This window comes from Harmonia axyridis, chromosome 1 (genome assembly GCF_914767665.1).
Source record: "Harmonia axyridis chromosome 1, icHarAxyr1.1, whole genome shotgun sequence".
NCBI classification, from domain to species: domain Eukaryota; kingdom Metazoa; phylum Arthropoda; class Insecta; order Coleoptera; family Coccinellidae; genus Harmonia; species Harmonia axyridis.
The window spans coordinates 9,236,019-9,257,715 of record NC_059501.1 but is presented as its reverse complement, the minus strand read 5'-3'; the positions used below and the strand labels follow the sequence as shown (position 1 = coordinate 9,257,715).

The following is a 21,697-nucleotide window of genomic DNA, read 5'->3' as shown; positions in this document are numbered from 1 at the left end:
TATACGAAATACGAATCGGGTAATTGACTTACCTAAGTATCCAAAAACATATTAAATTTTCTAATTAGCACTTCAAATTCAATATTTACTGACAAAAAAATAACGAAGACTCATCGTACATTTTCTGAAGGTTTGCGCTGTTCTAGGGGAGAGCCTTAAACAATGGCAGTTCACCAAAATTCAACAAACTACAAAATTGGAAGAAAAAAGTGCAGTCATGAAGTCTTGAGTAGGTAGTAGTTCATCACCATAACCTCATCCTATTCGAAAATTTGAGTACAAGTGAACTCGCGAAAAATGATAACCAACATCTACAAAACACTTTTCTGACAATTCAGACGTTTGTGGAATCAGTCCTCAAACCAGGATTCCTGTCTTAAGATTATCAGCGAAATCTCATCCACCATCGGTTCAAGTATTTTGTCGTACCTAATTCTACGGAAACTGAAACCAAGTTGCTCCAGTCCTCCTAGAACAAAGTGCAAATATCCCCAACCTAAACAACCGAAAACGAGAAAACATGTTGACGCCTTCACGGAATAACACCAACGCATCAGCTGAATCCGCAAACAAGTCTGCAGGCTGAAAATTAATTTCAGAGAAGCCTATAATTCGACCCAATTGGCAGATTCACAAGAAGGATCGTTGTTTGAGAAGGATGTTCCTCCGAGTCCCCTGAAATTAGTTTAATCAAGTCGCATGGCAGTTGCGTTTTGTATTGCAGGACCATTAGGAACGTTGAGCCGAGTCTTGTAGTTCGAACGGCAGTTTCATGTTGTTTCACAGTAGTTCCCATGGCTCAAGTTATTTATCAAGGTCTGGTTTGGGTCTCCTTGTTCGAAAGTAAGAACTGTTTCGTGTTCATTACGGGAAATATAAAATTACGAGTATAGGAAAAAGTATCTTAGAGTTTACTATTTCACGCAAATTAGCCAATCAGGATTTCTGGTCAAGTTTGGATTATCTATAATCCAATCTTGACTCCCGACTCAATGTTCGGTGTTTTCAGTTTTGTGTATATCACAGTCAAATATGATATTCTTTCAGATTCTTATATTTTACTTTGTTTGTGAAAAAGTCTAATCGAATTCAACTTTTTACAAATTCTATATTCATCTCCTGAGTCTGTCTTTCATTTCATAAAACACCTGAGTTTCTTGGAAGCATTAACACTGATACTGCGCACTCGACATGTTTTCAAGCAAGAGAATGAATCGATTGAATTATCAGGAAAAATTAATGATTTCAGTATTACTACTGAAAAGTTAATAATATTTCAAATGCACTCACATCATTGTTGGTGAAGGTGGGTGCGATAGGACCATCGCTGGATTCCCATTTGTTTGCAATTCTGATGGTTTCTGCAGTTTTTTCTTGAACCGATTTACTTTCATCTAATAGGGTAAGTTCGTAGAATTCTTGGATATCTGGAAAGAAAAGATCTCAAATTATTTCAGGTTAACCAAAAGTGTTGTTCTTTATTGAATACAAGACATTTATACAGTTTTAATATTTTTTTTCATATATTGAAAGAACCTCTTATAAGAAGTTTCACATTTGTATTGATTTATTGTTTAAATCTGATTGCCCAAGACAACCGTCAAGAATTTTTTTGTATTAAGAAAAATAAATTGTTTCTTTCGATTTATTTTGTTTCCTCAGGTGCTTTTTTGAATCATTTTTGTGTTCTTTAAGATATGAATAATATACATAGTGTATACACACTGGAAAACCATTTGTCGAAAATGTGGATAAACTTATAGACATTGTCGACTCCGACCGTCATGCAGCACTGTTTCAATTGTCCAAGAGCTAAAGATTGCATAAAAAAACGTTAAGAACCATTTGCATAAGGCTGGTTTCAAGAAGAAGCTCGATGTTTAGGTACCACACGAGTTAACGCAAAATAACCTCACAATAAAATAGGCCTTTTTTGAAGCGGTTGGCGACTGGCGATGAAAAGTGGATCACCTACGACAACGTCAAGCGAAAACGGTTGTGGTCGAAAGGCGATGAGCCGATAGGAACGGTGGCCAAGCTAGAAATGACATCCAGGGAGGTTTTGCTACGCGTTTGGCGGTATCGACAGGGAATTTTTCACTATAATTTCAACGATTGGGCCGTCTGAAGGAAAAAATCTCCCAGAAAACCCAGGTTTGGCCAATAGGAGAGGAATTGTGTTCCATCGGAACGACGCCAGGCCACACATATCGATAGTGATTCGCCAAGAGCTCCGGGAGCTTGGTTGGGAGGTTCTTATGCATCCACCTTATAGTCTGGACCTGGCACCAAGTGATTACCATCTGCTCTTGTCCACGGCAAACTTTTTTTGCTGGTGAAAAATTCGGTTTAACAGAGGCTTATGAAAATAGACTCTCCCATTTTTTTGCCAATATGGTCGAGGGCTTTTATGAGAGAGCCCAGAGAGGCATAATGATATTACCTTCAAATTGGCAATAAGTATACTAAACCCAAATAGGCTCATTTCAACAATGGTAATTAAAGCCTTGTTTTTCATGCAAAAATACTGGATTTCATTTTACAATCATATATTCAAAGTACTCAAACTATTAAAGAACACTCTTATCTTCAACCATACACAGGCTTTTTTTCAACCAACTGAAGATATAATTTATTTTGCTCCTTCAGCGGAAACTATTTAAAATTTCAAGCCGACCTCGAAACACAAACCGTGAAATGTCGCTCTCCTCTTTTTGGATCGGCCCCAATAAAGTTTTCGGACAATTCCCGTATCACGAATAAATAAAAGTTATCGCAGAAGGCATAACGCACTCCCCCTATTCGGGAGAGTCGTCATGTAGCATCATTTCATTCAAATGGAGCCCTTTTTTTCGCGTCCGTTATGAACCCGGCCGAAGTTCCAGGCGTATAAAGAACCGTTGAACCGGAATGCATCCCTTGTGGCGGTTATGAAAAGAGTTGGGACGGAAGCCGCCCCTTCTAGCGTCTCGACGTGACTTATGACGGGACTTCATAGAACTGCGACAGTAAAGAGGCGGCCCGACTGGCACGTTTCACGTCGTACATATGTGAAATGTTCGCAGAATGACTGTGGAAGAAACAGACGGAATAGTTTTGCTAGGGGAATTTGATTTTTCGGTGACTGCATATGGTGGAATTGCTATACAAGTTTACTAGAGTAGGAACAGATAAACCGAGATGAAAAGCTTCGTTTCATTTTTGAATGAGCAGTTTGTTTTCTATCCAGTTTTCTTCCAATCAAACTCCTCTTCAATTCCAAAAGGTTTCAATTGCCATTCCTGTTCTTCTTTCTACTTGCTCTGAATGGAGATTCATCAAGTCAAGTAGCTTGGTATTCTAACTAACTACTTGACTTAAAAATCAAGCTCATGGTATACACACATCCTTGAACTTGATTTGATTTGAGAAATTTAATGCTTGATTCCATATCGAGCTACTTGATATTATTCGAGCTTGATACGCTGGAGTCGCGAGGCATATATTTCTGCAAGCTCGGTCTCAATTTTTGTGTCTTTATTCACAAAATGAGCTGACATATTTATATTGAACCAGAAAGAAGGAATGAGTCACACTGTTCCTCCTCTAATGCTTAGACTAAGGTACCCTACAAGAAGGAGAAACACTCTGACGAAATCTTCCTGGGTTGGGTCATTCCGAAAAGTTTTTCCGAAACTTTGACACTGCGAGATCCTAGAAGTATCTGGATCTTAACAAGAATATACTACACCTCAATGAATTCCCCACAGGGTATTGTCACCTTAGGAGACACCTCATGGGGATGGATCCAGCAGAAAATGACGAAAGCAGATTCTGGAGGACGAAGAAACTCCGGATCACCTGGTTACGGAATGCTTCGTGATCCCTAGCGAACGCAAAATCTGCTTAAGATAAAAAACTTATAGTGGTGAGGAATCAGCCTCCTTGAAGCCATCCCAGATACTCGTGTTCATTAGAACTCTGAAACTGGAAGCTGCGCTGTAGATCACGAAATGGTGAGAATAGCTCTGATGGAGACATAATAGATCATTAGATCGTAATGAAACGGAATCTCCTTTATTAAATTTGATACCTATTATAGGTATGTGAAATATACTCGGAGAAGTATATTAGATTTGGACTAATATTTTCTAAAGAAACTGATCACAATTTAAAAGAATTTCCTTTATTTCACAACTAGGTACAACTTATTGAAGATAAACAATTCAGATTGCTATTTCTCTGGTGTGAATTCTGTTATATTCAAAGTTAGTTGAACAGAAGAGATGAATTCTCCTTTTGAAATTATTGTCTGCTGGACAATTTTCATGCACGAATTCCCTTGTACAACTAACAATGATTGAGACCATAGCCATTTAGAAGATATTTTGGCAAGGTGATAACGTCTTTCTCATAATTTCTCCCTTTGAAATATCCAGTTATTATCCTACAGATAATAAAACAGAAAGCAAATGATGAAAGTTTTAGAAAAGAATGATTAAGTGAAAGTATTATATACAGGGTGGCCATTTGAAAACGAAACAGGCGAGATTACAGACGAAATAAAGTTTTTCGATAGAAATGCTCGGACAGGTCGATTTCTGTTTCGAGGGGGACAACTTAAGATGTAGGTTACGGACGCATAGCGCTTCAACCCTTGCTACTACAACCCTCACCCCCAAATTTTGAATAAGGAAGATGGGGTGAGTGATACCTCATTTGAAAGGTATTTTTATACTGATTTCAGCACAGTAATTGTTTTTTCATTTTATGCATTAGTTCTCGAAATATTCTTAACTGAAATGAAAATGAAGTGGTGTTTTCATGGCACTTGTAGTGTTTTGTGAAAAATCGACATTTTGAGCTTCAAAACAACCATGACTGTGGCTTCCTTCCTAACTAACTAACGCATGAATATTTCGAGAACTAATGCATAAAATGAAAAAACAATTACCGTGCTGAAATCAGTATAAAAATACCTTAAAATTGAGGTATCACTCACCCCATCTTCCCTATTCAAAAATTGGGGGTGGGGGTTGTAGCAGCAAGGGTTGAAGCGCTATGCGTCCGTAACCTACATCTTAAGTTGTCCCCCTCGAAACAGAAATCGACCTGTCCGAGCATTTCTATCGAAAAACTTTATTTCGTCTGTAATCTCGTCTGTTTCGTTTTCAAATGGCCACCCTGTATTCAAAGTTAGTTGAACAGCAGAGATGAAATCTCAAATTTTTACCTTCTCCTTTTGAAATTATTGTCTGCTGGATAATTTTCATGCACTCATTCCCCCAGTACAACTAACATAGATTGAGACCATAGCCATTTAAAAGATATTTTAGCAAGATGATAACGTCTTTCTCATAATTTCTCCCTCTGAAATATCCAGTTATTATTCTACAGATAATAAAACAGAAAGCAAATGATGAAAGTTTTAGAAAAGAATGATTAAGTGAAAGTATTATATAAGTCTTGACAACATTTTCAGAAGATATAACATCCTCAGGGTAAAAAAGTCGTACAACCTCATTTCAGATTAAATGCCAAATAGCCAAACCACCCTTACCCCTGATAACACCAATAAGTCACGAGGTCCCTTCCAGGGATTACTGACAGTGAAAAACTCCTCAACTCGCACGTTCCACATCTTACATATGTAGGTCATTTCTGGGACGACTCCTGTCAGATACGTCGTCGGCGTCTTTCCCGCCCGAATATACGTTATGACCGGCGTCGGTCATAAGAGAAAACTAATAAAACTCTCATCTCCGGAATTTATCGTCCGGCTTTCAGGTTCCGAGCTTTCGGCGTCCATACGATACAGACTGCTCGTATCATGTATAGCTGTATAAAGAGAGTCCGGAATTTCATCAACTGATTAAATATAGTAGCCCTTGGACGCAGCCGGACAAGATTTGGAATTTAATTAGCAAAATGGCGCGTTGCTTCGTTGGACGCCCGTTCATGATTAATGTATACGAAGGCAATATTATGTAGAAACTATTTGGCCTCTTGCAAGTGTTCCGGTTAATTTTCGCAAGTTTAGAATGCTCGCTGTTGGGAGCCCGATCCTGAATGTTTTCCAGAAGAACTTGATAAAAACTTCTCATGAAGTCAGTGTTCTGTTCTATGTTTCGATTGAAGAATCTATCGACCTAGTGAAATTTAATTATAACTTTCATCTCTCGAATACTTTTTATGAGAAGAATTCATTTTCTCCGAATTATTCACACTACACAGATAGATGATTAATAACCCTACACTTTGCGAAATAAAAAGTAATTACAAAAAGTTCTGAGTGAGCTAGCTGCATTGTTTTCGTTCATCACATTAACGTTCTTTCTTGCAAATTTGCAGTTTCAGACAAAATTTCCAGGAAATTATTGACTGAGCATCTTAAGGATTGTTGGCACTGCTTCCTTGCAAGAAGACGAATGACACTCATCATGTTCTAAAGATATTTCTTTGTCGTGACTCCAATGCTCCACTCTCTTTCTTCTGCAAGTGATTGCATCTGCTTGTTCAATTCGCCAGGCTCTTGACGTCCTGAAAAGAGCAGCTGGCTCTTGATCTTCATCCGTTGATTCTTTGATTGAAGGATTAGTCCCGTATGAGAGGCCTTATAAATTACATTTCTTTTCTCATATATGATTCATCTTGCTCCTTTCTCTTCAGTTTATTCTGAAATGTTGTCATTAGTTTTCTTACAGTTCGTTTTTTTTTGAGCTCGTATTTGGGCAACTGGCTAAATGATGAAATAGCATGCGATGAATCGGTAGAAGCGAGTATTGAAATGGCACGTGGGGCATTAAGCAAATGGAAACCAGCTCTCACTGACATAAAACGCAGAGTTCAGACGCGGCTAAGAATACTCCGATATTACATATGAAGCATTCTCTTGTACGGATGTAAAACTGAGACATGGACACTCAAAGAAGCATTTGAGATGAGGTGGAATCAAAGAATCCTCAAGTTTCTTTGCACATACCAGTAACGAGGAGGTACTCAGACAGCTGAATAAGAATCTAGAATTTCTGAACACCATAAAAATGAGAAAGGTTAGTTAATTTGGAATACAAAATACAAGGACAAAATTATCACATCCCTCACCTGATTGTCCAGATAAAGGCTGAGGGCAGAACATGTATATGTTGCAAGAAGATATCGTGGTTGCGAAACATTAGAAATTGGACAGGATTAGGAGTAGAGCAGCTATTCGGAGCAGCGAAAGATAGGAACCAATTCAATCAAATTGTCATGGTGATAGCCCATGCCCGAAGACAGACAGAAGGGAAGAGGAGCTCGTAGCTCCACAAATATTTCCGCATTTCTTTGCCCTCATTTCTTAACTACCGCCCTGTTGTTTTCATTTACAAGCCAACAAAACTTTTCAGGTATAGTTGGAGTTGAAGCTGTGATCGTGAGTTTATTGCCTTCTTCATTGTCTTCAATTCCACCGAAAGTAGTGACACTCTGTTGTCTCTAACCTCCGGTCAGGAAAAAGCTTTACCTACGTAATTTAAGTTTTATTCAAGATACCTTGGCTAAACTTCTAAGCTTCGATTCAAATATACACAAGACTGAACCCTGAGTGCACCCTCGATTGAAGTTTTCCTCGATATCCTCATAATTAACGAAACGAATCGAATTGAAGAAATTCTCATTCCAACCACGCTAACGCATTAGATTCCACTCAATTTTTTCAACCCTTGGGCGCCATTTTTTCTGGGGAAGACACGACCTGAACCGAACTGTTTCCGACTAGTTTTTCAACCGGCAGGACGCGTGAACGATCGAACAAGTTTCCGGGAAATCCAGGAGAGCGGATCTTGGCCGTGAAATTGGACGAACGCATTAAGAGGACGCTCAAAAAAGTTCCGGATCGGAGAAGCGAAAGGAGGTCCAGGAATTGCGTGAGGAGTAAAATTAAGCTTTAAATTCGCCAATGCCCAGATCGGATTGTGTGCCGGTCGAAGGAGAGAAAAAGGTCTGGATTTTCAACGAGATCTCTCGATTTCGGGAGATCACGATAGTTTTTTCCACCGTCGAGGATATCACAGATCAAAAGAGGAGCACGGATTTCGGGTCATTCAATTATAATTGTGCAGTAGCGTTGCCTGGGAACCGACGTCTTTGAGTTCGATTCTCCCACATAATAAAAAAAGAGGGAACGAAAGGAGTTGAGTGAGAAATATTATTTTCTTTTTTAATCAGGTTTCCTTGAATTTGAATGGTGAAAAAATTAAGAAGGAGAAGTAGAAATTCTATGCCAATTGATGTGGCCCTATGGTTCCTCGTCCTTCGCACAAATTCGAAACTTTCGATCTTGTTACACTATTGTACAAAATTTGAAATTCTGTTATGTTTGTTATAAGGAAGAAGATCTAAAATACAGAGAGCTATTTTGAGGACCTGGAAGTACGAGAATGATATTTCTTCATATTCATCTCGGATGTCCAAACATTTACATATACTTTAGTGGTTGTTTACTATATTATATATACACTCAGTAACTCATTGCTAGTCCAGCAAAGTCACCCATAACACGCTGAAATTGTCAGTTCACTTTCATGAATGATGATATCAACTTTTCTGTTGATATCATAGTAAAACCGTATTTATACGTTTGAAAATATCGTTCAATATTGATATGAAAACTTTCAGCTTATAAACGCGACATTTTTACTGATAAGAAACGGTAGGTTACACAACCATTTCACAACAATTTGTTATCGTTGCCTGGGAACCGAAGTCTTTGAGTTCGATTCTCCCACATAATGAAAAAAGAGGGAACGAAAGGAGTTGGGCGAGAAATATTATTTTCTTTTTTAATCAAGTTCCCTTGAATTTGAATGGTGAAAGAATTAAGAAGGAGAAGTAAAAATTCTCTGCCCTGGATGGGGCCCTATGGTTCCTCGTCCTTCGCTCAAAATCGAAATTTTCGATCTTCTTACACTATCGTACAAAATTTGAAATTCTGTTATGTTTGTTATAAGGAAAAAGTTCTATAATACAGAGACCATTTTGAGGACATGGAAGTACGAGAATGATATTTCTTCATATTCATTTCTGATGTCCAAACATTTACACAAATACTTTAGTGGTTGTTTACTTTATTCTATATATACTCAGTAACCCATTGCTAGTCCAGCAGAGTCACCCATAACACCCTGAAATTGTAAGTTCACTTTCATGAATGATGATATCAACTTCTCTGTTGATATCATAGTAAAACCGTATTTATACGTTTGAAAACATCGTTCAATTTTGATATGAAACTTTGAGTAAATAAACGCGACAGTTTTACTGATAAGAAACGGTATTTCACAACAACCTGTGCCGTCCAAAAAAAAAAATCAGTGATCTCTAGAGAGGTAACACTAGATAGAGAAGTATTTATTTTCTCTGATTCTGTAGCAAATCTGTTCATCCCCGCAAACTCAAAAGCTTCATAAAAACATTTTTGAGAAGCACCGACCTCAAGAGTAGCCGATTATTTTTATCGAATGTAGAATTCCGGAAAGCCGTAGTATTGAGTTAATCAGAAAAACTAATTAAGAAGATCCATAAAGCTTCTAAAGAGAAATTGATGTGTACTCAATGAAAGAAATGCATAATCCAATGTGCGATATTCTCCATTCGATTACGAAGTCCAAGTAACTTGATCAGCCTTCGGCAGAGCCTCGCTTTGCACTCTGTCAACCCGAACCGACTATGATCAATAGGATTATCGTTTCGCGGCCATGTCAGAGACTATACCGCATAAAATCCAATGAGACCCGCACTAATCTATAGACCTGCAACAGCCATCCATTCACGATAATACTATTACAAATTGGCTGACGTTCCAACGTAATTAACACAAATCAGCTGTGGAAAGGGCCCTGTTCATCTTCCATTAGAGGTCGTAAATCGTGTTGGTGTACTCTGCTCACGTTTCAAAGTAAGTGTTTGATCTTTATTCCAAACCATTGCTTGATGAGTTGAGTTAGTTGGAAGATATGTGAGATTCGAGAGTTGGAAAACTGAGTATCTGGAGCTCCTAATTACTACTCACTAAGACAAAGTTATATTTTTTTTTGGAATTGACTCCATTTCACGAAAGCTTTGAGCATCACAGCGGATATTCGATAAAATTATCCAGAAAGAAATCAGCATTCTGCAGATAGATATCGACACATGAGGTTGAGAGGTATTTATTTCTTTTACGACTGCTTTGATATATCACCTTTATATTTTCATTTAGTTGCGTTCAATCCAAAAAATTCCGTATGCTGTGGGCAAAAACCATGCAATATTTCACCTTATGTTTGAAACATGTATAGAGTAATTTCTCACAGTGCAGATTGATACACCAATTGAATAAGGCCTTCGAAAAATCGTTTATATGGAAACGCAGAAAATGTATTCCCACAGTCAACGGAGGCTTTTCAAGAATATTTTATCAGTTGGACTTGGGCATTTTCTATTTTGAATTTCGAAGCTATCTACAGCAATGATTATTTAAGGTTATTTAGCTTATTGACCTAGAGGGAGCGTGTCCAAGAAATCAACAATCTACCAGTGAAAAATGTGAGAGATGGAGGTGTATGCTCTTATGTCAGAATTCCAACTACCAACACAGAGCAGTGTTTGAAGAGTTTTTTGTAACAGTAGAAAATATTGAGGATTTGTAGTTTGTAGAGGTGATCAGTGAATATATTGAAATAAGATCTTACGATTACGAGTGCTATGATTCTTTATTGGATATTAAAGAGGGAAATACCACAGGTAGTATTATTGCCTAGTTTCTTCATTTTCCTGATCCAAAAGAACTGGAACTGGACTCATTGTCATCGTCGACTCAATTGATTGAGTTCAAACCCCCAAGATCAAAATTAGCTTCCTTTTTCTATTCCAGAATGTTTTCTACCAGATTCAGAAAAGCACGCGAAGCTCCGAAGAATAACACCAACATAACCACCAAAGTAGCTGTGGATAAAGCCCAGTTCATGATACATTAGAGCTCGTAAATCGTGTTGGTGCACTCTGAACACGTTTCAAAGTAAGTGTTCGATCTTTATTTCAAACCAGTCGTGAATAATTTCTTACGCGTGAAGTTGGCTGAGAGATATGTGCGATTCGAGAGTTCTGAAAGTTAGGGGTGGGTTTGGAATTGGATTATTTATTCAGAGAACCATTTTAAATTCCCCCCGCTTGATTGAGGTCGCATAATGAGCGGGCTCAGAAGGATTCAGGTGTGTTTGTAAGTTCGAATCATTGAACTTAATAGAGATGAAGTTGGCTTCGGTTCCCGGAGGCAAATTACCTAGGGATTGCGTTTCGAATTAGAACTGAAGATGCAATTTGAAGTGTCTCGTTTTGAGTTATTGCGGTTTTCTTCTGGCTAATCACCTCGATCAACCGACCGAGGGTGATCCTTCAATGAGCTATCTATCCTACAAGAACAAATGGTTTGGGTTCATTATATTATTTGAAATTTTTTTCCGTTTACGACGATTCTTTATTTGAAACATCTAGTTATTTTTTCTATGTATTTACAACCGAAAATATGATATTAACAATTTGGAGATTACATTACGTTCATCATCAGTCATCATTGGTGAAGAGAAAGGTTGGAGAAGATTTTGTTTTGGAGGAAGAGGAAGCCCTTCGATATAAATATGTCAGCTCATTCTATAAACGTATACACATACTAGTCACTACACCTATACGGGGAGACAGAGTTTTAGCTGAGTGCATCCAAACATGCTTTGTTGTTTGAAGTTGAAAATTTTTTGTATTGTTCGATCTCAAAAGAATATATAATTAATATTCCTGTGAAAAAGTCTTATAGCAACTTTTCACGTAAAATCCGATGACGTTTATTGAAGTTTACGTAAAAAGTTGTTACAAGACGGTTCTTACAGAAATGAAAAATTTTCAACAGAAAAAAATTTACAACAATATTTCGAAAATAAAAATTTTCGAAAAACACCATGTAACTATTTTTTTTTTTTTTTTATTTATAGCTATGGAATTGCTGTTTTCGCCTTTGAGATTCTCATGGCCTCACATGGGGTTTAGACAAATCCAAATAATGCTAGCTTGGTTGTCTCCAAGAAAAATGGTTGTAATTCTCTCGAGATTATTGAGGTCGACGTTCGCATACCATCTTTGATATCAATCCTCCCTAGTAAAATATTCTAAGGCGATGTATGTGAGAAATGCCAAACCTTCTAACCATCCGCATATTATGTTAATAAACCCATATGCAAATCTTAACCCTAAGTGCATGTCTCGCTCAGAATTTCAAGGTGGACATATGTTCAGCAAGGGGAATACCAGACGTGATTCGCATTAGATTGGGGAGGATACTAAATTCGTGTCTCCACATTCATCTTGGATAGTTGAAGTGCAATTTACGATGACAACTGCGACCTCTTCAAACCCTGAAAGGGCGGTTGCAGATCCTTCGATGGACTCCTTCGAGATCGATATAATTATTGATGATATTTATTTTGTGCGAGTAGCTTGAAATCTCTATATCTGATTCAAATATTTTCAGATATGCCTGTTATTCAGTGAATTTCAAGTGATGGTGATAAGATTGAAAGAAGCAAAGCTTGTTGTCCTAATGTTGATACTTCCTTTCACTTGAGTTTAACCAAGAATTCAAAAACGGTTGAACCGAAATTTTATTTGTTGGATTTGTCTTAGTCCTGAATGGCGCATCAAATCTACGAAACAGATTGAAAAGTAGCTATAAGAAAACGTTATAGTTAGTGAAGCGTTTATGGAAAGGCGATGGAAATTTGACAAACATTTTCTTTTGCAGTCAGTTCTATAGATTTCCATTGGCTGCAGATCGTAGAACTGGGTGAATTTACAATTTATCCACGAAGGTTTTTTTCAAATGAATGTGAAATGTATAATTCTAGGATTTTGAAAATGGAAATTTACATGCGTCACTATTCAAAAGTTAGTAATTTCCACTGATAATAATTATTGTGCGGCCAATACGAATGTTGATCTTATGGCAGGACAACGCCTACTCAGAGTTGAACATGATTATCAACACAAAGCGTTATTCTCTATAGAATTCATAAGATCCCTATAAGTCTTTAGATGGCTTTCATGCTGGAATAGTTTAAAGGAATATAATCCAATAATCCATATATGTTGTAAATCCATAGATCATAAGGAAGTCTTCTTTGTTTTCCGTTGTTAGCTGTCATAGCCAAGTTTTCAGTTTTGCAAAAAAATTTCCAACAGAAAATACAATTTTCCGATCGTTCTTCCTGATAAATAAACGTATCGAGTTCCGATAACTAAGCTCCTTTTCCTCATTGTCTATACTAAACGAACCGATCCCGAGGAAGAAACGGGCAAAAAGGAGAAGTTGATAACCGCTAATAAGTCCTCTAGACGACATAAGAATGAATCTCGAATCCTATTAAAATCGAGACGGCTTTGAAGAAAAATAACCTCATTATCCCGGATTGTCCTGGGTAAGAATGGACATGAAAACTCAGACGTTGATGTCGCAGGAGCCTCATCCACAGATTTGTTTAGGGCTGGATCACTCGAGTGGTTTTATTTCCGGGAAATTGAATGTGTGTGGGCTATTCCATTTTCTTTTGAGATGAAGATGTCTTGAAGATAACAGTTACTTATTGGAGGTTATTTTTTTTCGTTCGTTGTATGGAAATTTATCATCTGGTTTTTGAGTTCTCGGTACACATGTTATTCTTCTTCTTTTCTAGCTTTTTGATTGATTTTATCTGGGAAGCGAGTACTCTTACAATTAAACGCACTATAATTTGAGTCGAAACTATTTTTATTCTAAAACTGTTTGACTGGATGATTTTAAAACCCATATTTGAAACTTTGTAGAGGGGGTTTCCTACTTGAGGTAAAATTTTGAATATCCGGCTATTCAACTATTTGCTGAATGAAAATTGAAATGATTTGTAGAGATTTATATCGAAGAACAATAAGGAAACCGGTCAACACCAAAACGACGAATAATTGCTCTCTATGACTTCAAATTGAATTTCATACCAGCTCTGTATCATGAAAAAGTGTCAAAAGCAGCAATAACAAAATAACTGAAAGCTTATTTTCCATCGTAAAAAATGCATAACCAACAATGGCGCACCCAGAACTCATACATCCAAACCATTCTGTATCTGACCCAGTTTTCCAGTATGTAGGTGATAAAAACTAATCGTTTGCTTCCACAGCATCAGGATCTCGAGGAAGTCAGACACCATGACAGGCAGGGTGGATGTTATTATAGTTTCCCATCATGTTCCTCTCTTTATTGCATCATATACCACTTTCATACAGCAGGCGGGTTCCGAAGGGAAAAAAACCTCCGACGCATCGTGAACATGAATCTTCATCTCAGGGGCGGCACCTACATGACGACATATGGCTCCCTTCACAGCCTGAGACTTATCAGCACGGAAGACGAAATCATGAAAAATTCGTTTGTAGGCTCGGTTAGCTTGGCAGGTTGGAATCAAGACCTGAGAAATTGGAGGAATTTGGTTCACTATTGGTATATCCCCTGAAGATTACTTTGGTCGAATGTATAATCATGAAGTTCACTGATTTCGCGTCAGTATTTTTGCCATTCTTTTTTTATTCAATATTCCGCACTATTCTTGGCATGGTTATTCAACTGGGTGACCACGAGGAATCTTACATTTTAGAAATAATAAAACAATATTAATTTGTCAAGATGATACTTATTCAACCCACATAACATAGGTATGGGTATTCGCCATTTCTAATTATTATTATTATTATGATTGAGTTATGGCTCAGTTAGTTCTCCAAGAACTGCGACCACATGGATCTTTTGTTCTTAACCCAACCTATTCCTACGAACTCAAGGAGTCCGTCGATACTGATAACGATACCGACGACATCCTTAAAGCCTTGACTGTTACATCGTGAGTATCCAGGACTGCCTTTTCCTATATGACTGGCTCTCAGGCCAGTCAATCCAAGAAATTTGAACACCATTTACTCTATGAAGAAATAGTTATTTATAATACAAGCGCAGAAGGCATTGATATTCTTCCACGAGTTCAAAATTCAAAAACGAGCCACGAAGTGGCGAGTTTTGGAATGAACGAGTGGTAGAATGAGCCTTCTGTACGAGTATTATACATTATTTTCTCTAATTAATTGCATTTTCATTGAAATTAATGAAATATTTCCATAAATATATTTTAGTGATTTTTGCATTGAAAAATGTTGGTTGGCAGAACTGATTTCTTCAAGGCAAATTGATGAATTGACAGATAAAGCCGTGGCGGAAAGTTCGGAGTACCAACATAGAATAATAAAATATAACCATGAAAACTGTGCGTTTCTGATATATTCTCGCTCGATTTTGTTCTACAAGATGTGGAAGAATGAACGGAATAACCACAGAATTAGAGAAAATAAGTTATAGAAGGTGACGTCCTTTCCTCGGGTAATTTTCTATTTCATCTAAAAAACTCTTCCACCTTTTGATCAGTGAACAACGCCTCTATTTACGTATCGCTGCCTTCTTTTTCTTCAAGTGCCGTCTTCGTTCCGAAGTTTGGCTTTCATCAAATATGCCTATTCTCGATACTGCAGATCTAAACAATTGGCAGTTGTTGCAATTGTACCATCCTCTCAAGTTCTTCAATCATGAGTTTCTCATTTCTCCTATTGATCTTTTGCCCATTATCGCTGCCAGTGGTTCGAAAATTTTTGGCCCATTATGTGTTGCCAATTTTCTGATCTTCAGCTTTAATAATTCATGGATCGTGAGATAAAGCAACCGATTTTTGAACTGAATTTTATGTAATCACTCTTTATGGTTTTCAAAAAACGTTGTGGACGACGTATACGAAGGGATTTTTTTCGAATATCAAATTCTTTATGTAAAATGTTGGAATTTCGAGTTTATTGAAAATTTTTCTTTGTCAACCGACACCGAAACTTTATTATCGAAAAAAGTTCACCTCGAATCGAAAGTCAATGATATCGGGTTTTCCAATAAGAACTTGACAACTTTTTTTCAAAATAAAATGGAAACCATTTGCTATATTCCAAAAAATTTATTATCGGGTTGAAGTACAATCAAAACAATTATGAATGGGACTCGACTTCGTTCATATGACCACCGCGGGCAGGTTTGCAGCGGTCGAATCCAATTTTCGATGACTCGGCCACACATTTCAGCCGAAAGGGCTGCTATTTCGCGTTCAATGTTGGCTCTGAGCTCTTCCAACGTCGTCGGCTAGTTGGCATAGACCAATGACTTGACGTGGCCCCAAAGGAAGAAGTCTAAAGGCGTTAAATCGCACGAACGAGGTGGCCAATCGATTTTGCGATTAAATTGATTATCTTGGCGCATCTCTTCTAGAGCCCAATTGGAGAACGTAAATGGTCCATCGGCTTCAATTCTTGACTCAGCTTGAACTTGTATGGGTGTAAACCAAGATCCTTCCCATAAAGTGGTCTGGGCGATGCCCAACTCTTGAGAACGCCGAGGAATTGACTGATTTGGATCATTTTCTACGGACGTTTCAACGTCAGCAATATTTTCGACAATTCGGCCAACCCGTTGTCTCCCTGACATGGCAACATTACACAACGAATATGTAGACTCATATTTTTGCACAAAACTTGTTACTGCCTGTCTACTAGGGCGAGAATTACTACCGAAAATCGGGGTTAACGCTCTTAAAGTAGCGGTCACCGACTCCGAATTTCTGTAGTAGATTTTTAAAATTTGCAGACGTTGTTCGTTCGTGTACTTTTTCATGATAGAAATATTAAGTTTACTGAATGAACTGGCAGTAACAGTTCGATGATTAGTGAAAGAGTGCGTTTACAAATTGAATTCAAAGTTGTCAAGTCCCTATTGGAAAACCCGATATAAAACCCAAATTATTCCGAACGACAAACACCGACGCACAGAATCACTCCTCACCCCTCAACCCCCCAAACTTCGACATGAAAAATTTCCAAGAAACGCGCCATTGATCAAGTCGCCGAATTCCGGGTCCCGATCCGGATTATTATATCAATTCCTTTCGGGGCGTCCGCTCCAAGTACCCAATACATTATGCATAACCCCCGCCAATGGGCCAACCCGACGATCCGACGGTTAAACGCATTAGGATGACTAATGTCGGGGGGATAAAATATAAGCGACGGCGTATCGACTAGCCCCCGCCGGGGGGTTGACAAATAGAGCGCGTTCCACTGTCGATGCCACGCTCGGACGGATCCGGTGCCGATAATACCGGATGGACCTGATGGATTGGGCTCATCTTCCTACGTTATTTGTTTTCGATTGGAGGGGGAGGCGTGTGCATCGTTGTCGGGTCATATTCGGGTTCAAACGTGGGATCGGACGCCACTGGATGTACACATTCGGAAAATTATTTTCGCAACATAGGAGCTACAATGCGTTTGTATAATAACGGGTGTTTTTTTTCGAGGTATATAACTTTAAGTTAGCATTACTGTTCAAGATGGCGACCGATTTAACAGCTGTCAAATGATTTATTCTCAGTTTGGTTTGGCAATTCATCATGAATAGACTCACGCCTGAACAACGCTTGCAAATAGTGCAATTTTATTTCGAAGATAATGGTTCTCTGCGGAATACGTATCGCGCACTACGTCCATTTTATTTTGTTTAGCGATGAAGCGCACTTCTGGTTGAATGGCTACGTCAACAAACAAAACTGCCGCATTTGGAGTGAAGCTAATCCTCAAGTGTATGTCGAAACACCATAACATCCAGAAAAACTGACTGTTTGGTGCGCTTTATGGGCTGGTGGAATCATTGCTCCGTACTCCTCCAAAAACGATGATGGCCAGAACGTTACAGTCAATGGTGATCGGTATAGAGCCATTATTACTAACTTTTTCATTCCTGAATTGAACAACCATGATGTCCAGGAGCTGTGGTTCCAACAAGACGGCTCAACATGTCACACAGCTCGTGCCACAATCGATTTATTGAAAGACACGTTTGGTGACCGCCTAATTTCACGTTTTGGACCTGTGAATTGGCCACCATGATCTTGTGATTTAACACCGCTAGACTACTTTCTGCGGGGCTATGTGAAGTCATTGGTCTATACGGATAAGCCACAAACCCTTGACTATTTGGAACACAACATTCGCCGTGTTATAGTCGATATACGGCCACAAATGTTGGAAAAAGTCATCGAAAATTGGACGTCCAGATTGGACTAAATCCGAGCTAGCCGTGGCGGTCATAAGCCAGAAATCATATTTAAAATGTAATGCCACAAGATTATCTTGCGGATAAATTAAATTCATGTCAATCGAATAATCCATCGTTGTTTTATTGCAATTTAAAGTTCTATATCTCTAAAAAAACACCCTTTAGAAGAGCTATCTGCATGGAATTTGGTACTAACGTTTTTTGTTGAACCTCATAGATTCGTCAGGCTAAAAACATGATTCGTGTACTTTCAAAGAATGAAATGACAACATATAACAAGGAAATATGGCTAATATGAAAGTCATAATCAATAACAAAAATTTAATATTCACATAAATCGCCCTGTACCAAACATGAGCCAAAGCCGTCACAAAAAGATAATCTCTCAGTGGCATCGAAGCTACTGGGGGAGGGCTTTCAGTGAAACCTAGATGAGTTGACATGTAATATCGTGACATCGTGGAACGAAATTACACAGAGCCGAACGACAACTGCACGCAGTTGAAAAAGCGGTTCATCCGAAGCTGCACATTATATCGACAGCGTTCATCCTGTTCCGGTGATTTCTAACACGATGTTTACCGACGGGATTGTCCCCGATGTCAACGTTATCATCCGTTGAATTCAATACCCATAATTCAAGTAGGACCGGACGGACCGCCCTCGTTTTGCCAGTTGTTTGCACCGAATTGACCCGACCGGGAAATTATCCGGATTTTTCGCTCCGATGTAGCTCGAACACGAAATCCGCCGATGGCAAGAGATATTCGACCGAGGTCAAACGAGTTTCGATGTGTACAGAGCACGGTTGATGTTTTTCGAAATGTTGTATGGATTGGGATTAGAGCCCGGAATACTCCGACAGTTTGAGCGTTTTATTGAACGGGGAGTTCTGGTCGAGGCTGTGTTGAAGTTTATTTCATTGGATGTGTGTAGCTGGTGAATTTTTGTGACGGGATATTGAAAACAGGGTGCTACAACATAACTTCGTTCTGTCAGAAATCAATAAAATCCATTGTATGGATTACGAGTTGAAGCCGAGGTTGAACGGCTTTGGTTTGCTTGTAAAGTACTACTTGCGATGCAAATACGGAAGGGATTTCTGCATCATATTGTGACTGGAGACGAAAAATGGGTTCATTTTGATAATCCCAAGCGCAGAAAATCATGGGGGTATCCCGTCCATGCTTCCACGTCGACATACAAACCGAATATTCACGGTTCCAAGGTCATACTCAGTATTCGATGAGACCAGCTCGGCGAAGTGTATTATGAGTTGTTCAAACCGACTGAAACAATCGCAGGCGATCGTTAAAAAAACCACAGGTATGCGTTTGAGCCAAGCATTGAAAGACTAGCGGCTGCAATGCAACGAGAGACATGATGAAGTAATTTTACAGCATGACAATGCTTGACCTCCTGTTGCGAAAGTGGTCAAGACATACTTGGAAACTTTGAAATGAGCAATCCTACCCCACCCGCCGTATTTTTCAGACGTTGTTCCCTCGAACATTCTGCTGTAGAACTTTAAATTGCAATAAAGCAACGATGGATTATTCCATTGATATGAATTTCATTTATCCGCAAGATAATCTTGTGGCATTACATTTTAAATATGATTTCTGGCATATGACCGCCACGGCTGGCTCGGATGTAGTCCAATCTGGACGTCCAATTTTCGATGACTTTTTCCAACATTTGTGACCGTATATCGGCAATAACACGACGAATGTTGTCTTTCAAATGGTCAAGGATTGGCGGCTTATCCGCATAGACCAATGACTTTACATAGCCCAACAGAAAGTAGTCTAGCGGTGTTAAATCACAAGATCTCGGAGGCCAATTCACAAGTCCAAAACGTGAAATTAGGCGGTCACCAAACGTGTCTTTCAATAAATCGATTGTGGCACGATCTGTGTGACATGTTGCGCCGTCTTGTTGGAACCACAGCTCCTGGACATCATGGTTGTTCAATTCAGGAATGAAAAAGTTAGTAATCATTACTCTATACCGATCACCATTGATTGTAACGTTCTGACCATCATCGTTTCTGAAGAAGTACGGACCAATGATTCCACCAGCCCATAAAACGCACCAAACAGTCAGTTTTTCTGGATGTAACGGTGTTTTGACATACACTTGAGGATTAGCTTCACTCCAAATGCGGCAGTTTTGTTTGTTGACGTAGCCATTCAATCAGAAGTGCGCTTCATCGCTATACAAAATTAAATGTACGTAGTGCGCGATACTTATTCCGCACAGAACCATTATTTTCGAAATAAAATTGCACTATTTGCAAGCGTTGTTCAGGCGTGCATCTATTCATGATGAATTGCCAAACCAAACTGAGAATAAATCACTTGACAGCTGTTAAATTGGTCGCCATTTCGAACAGTTATGCCAGCTTTAAGTTATATCGGGTGTCCCAAGGTGAGTGGCCTATTAGATTATTATGGAAACTATTGATGGTAAAAATTTCAAATTTTGTGGATAGATATTTGGCCATGTTAGGTACATTTTTAAAATAATTTCACATTTCCAGTGTTGCCGGATGTACCACAATTTGGCAACAACTTTGTTATTTTGAATAGGACATCCGGTATTTCTATTTTTTTTATGATACTCCATAAAATATTAAATCTATTCACTCCCTATCCCCCATCCCTATCTTCAACGGTTTTTGAGTTATTAATTATTTTTCGAAATTTTTGATCAAATTGGCGTATTACGAAAATGACTCTAGTTCGTTCAATATTTGAGATTTAAGTCAGAAATTTTGCAAGTCGTTAGATATTGATCTGATCTGTGTCACTGCTCTTGAATTATGGTTGTCAATAATACAGGACGGACCAAAAAAATTCATCATTTGCCAAGTTACAAAATTGTGAAAAAGTCTATTTTTTCAAATTAGACACCTAGTATATTTTTCAATTTTTGGAATAAGTACAACACACTCTACAATTTTTCTATTCACGTCCCTATACCTATCTCAACTGGATTCCGAGTTATATGCGTTTATTAGATTTCACATTGATTCAATAAGTGTTAATATCTTTTGTATTGTTATGTTCTCTATGTGGTTCATAGATCGATATATCAATGAATCAGTTCAATCCATAAATGTCAAAATAAATAATAATTGCCTAACAGGTGTTTTGTTCCGAGGTTTTTCTATAAATAATGGCTCAAGAAAGATATACACATATAACGCATATAACTCGGAATCCAGTTGAGATAGGTATAGGGACGTGAATAGAAAAATTGTAGAGTGTGTTGTACTGATTCCAAAAATTGAAAAATATACTAGGTGTCTAATTTGAAAAAATAGACTTTTTCACAATTTTGTAACTTGGCAAATGATGAATTTTTTTGGTCCGTCCTGTATTATCGACAACCATAATTCAAGAGCAGTGACACAGATCAGATCAATATCTAACGACTTGCAAAATTTCTGACTTAAATCTCAAATATTGAACGAACTAGAGT

General features: G+C 38.2%; 1 protein-coding gene across 7 annotated transcripts in view; it reads right to left on the bottom strand.

Moving 5' to 3' along the window:
• LOC123688953 (disks large 1 tumor suppressor protein) overlaps positions 1-21,697 on the bottom strand; it is a 742,726-nt gene that overhangs the window by 440,874 nt on the left and 280,155 nt on the right. For all 7 annotated transcript variants that reach the window (XM_045627719.1, XM_045627722.1, XM_045627715.1 and 4 more), the window contains one exon: positions 1,291-1,427. In XM_045627719.1, the coding sequence (XP_045483675.1) occupies positions 1,291-1,427 (137 nt within the window). The remainder of the gene's footprint in view (positions 1-1,290; positions 1,428-21,697) is intronic.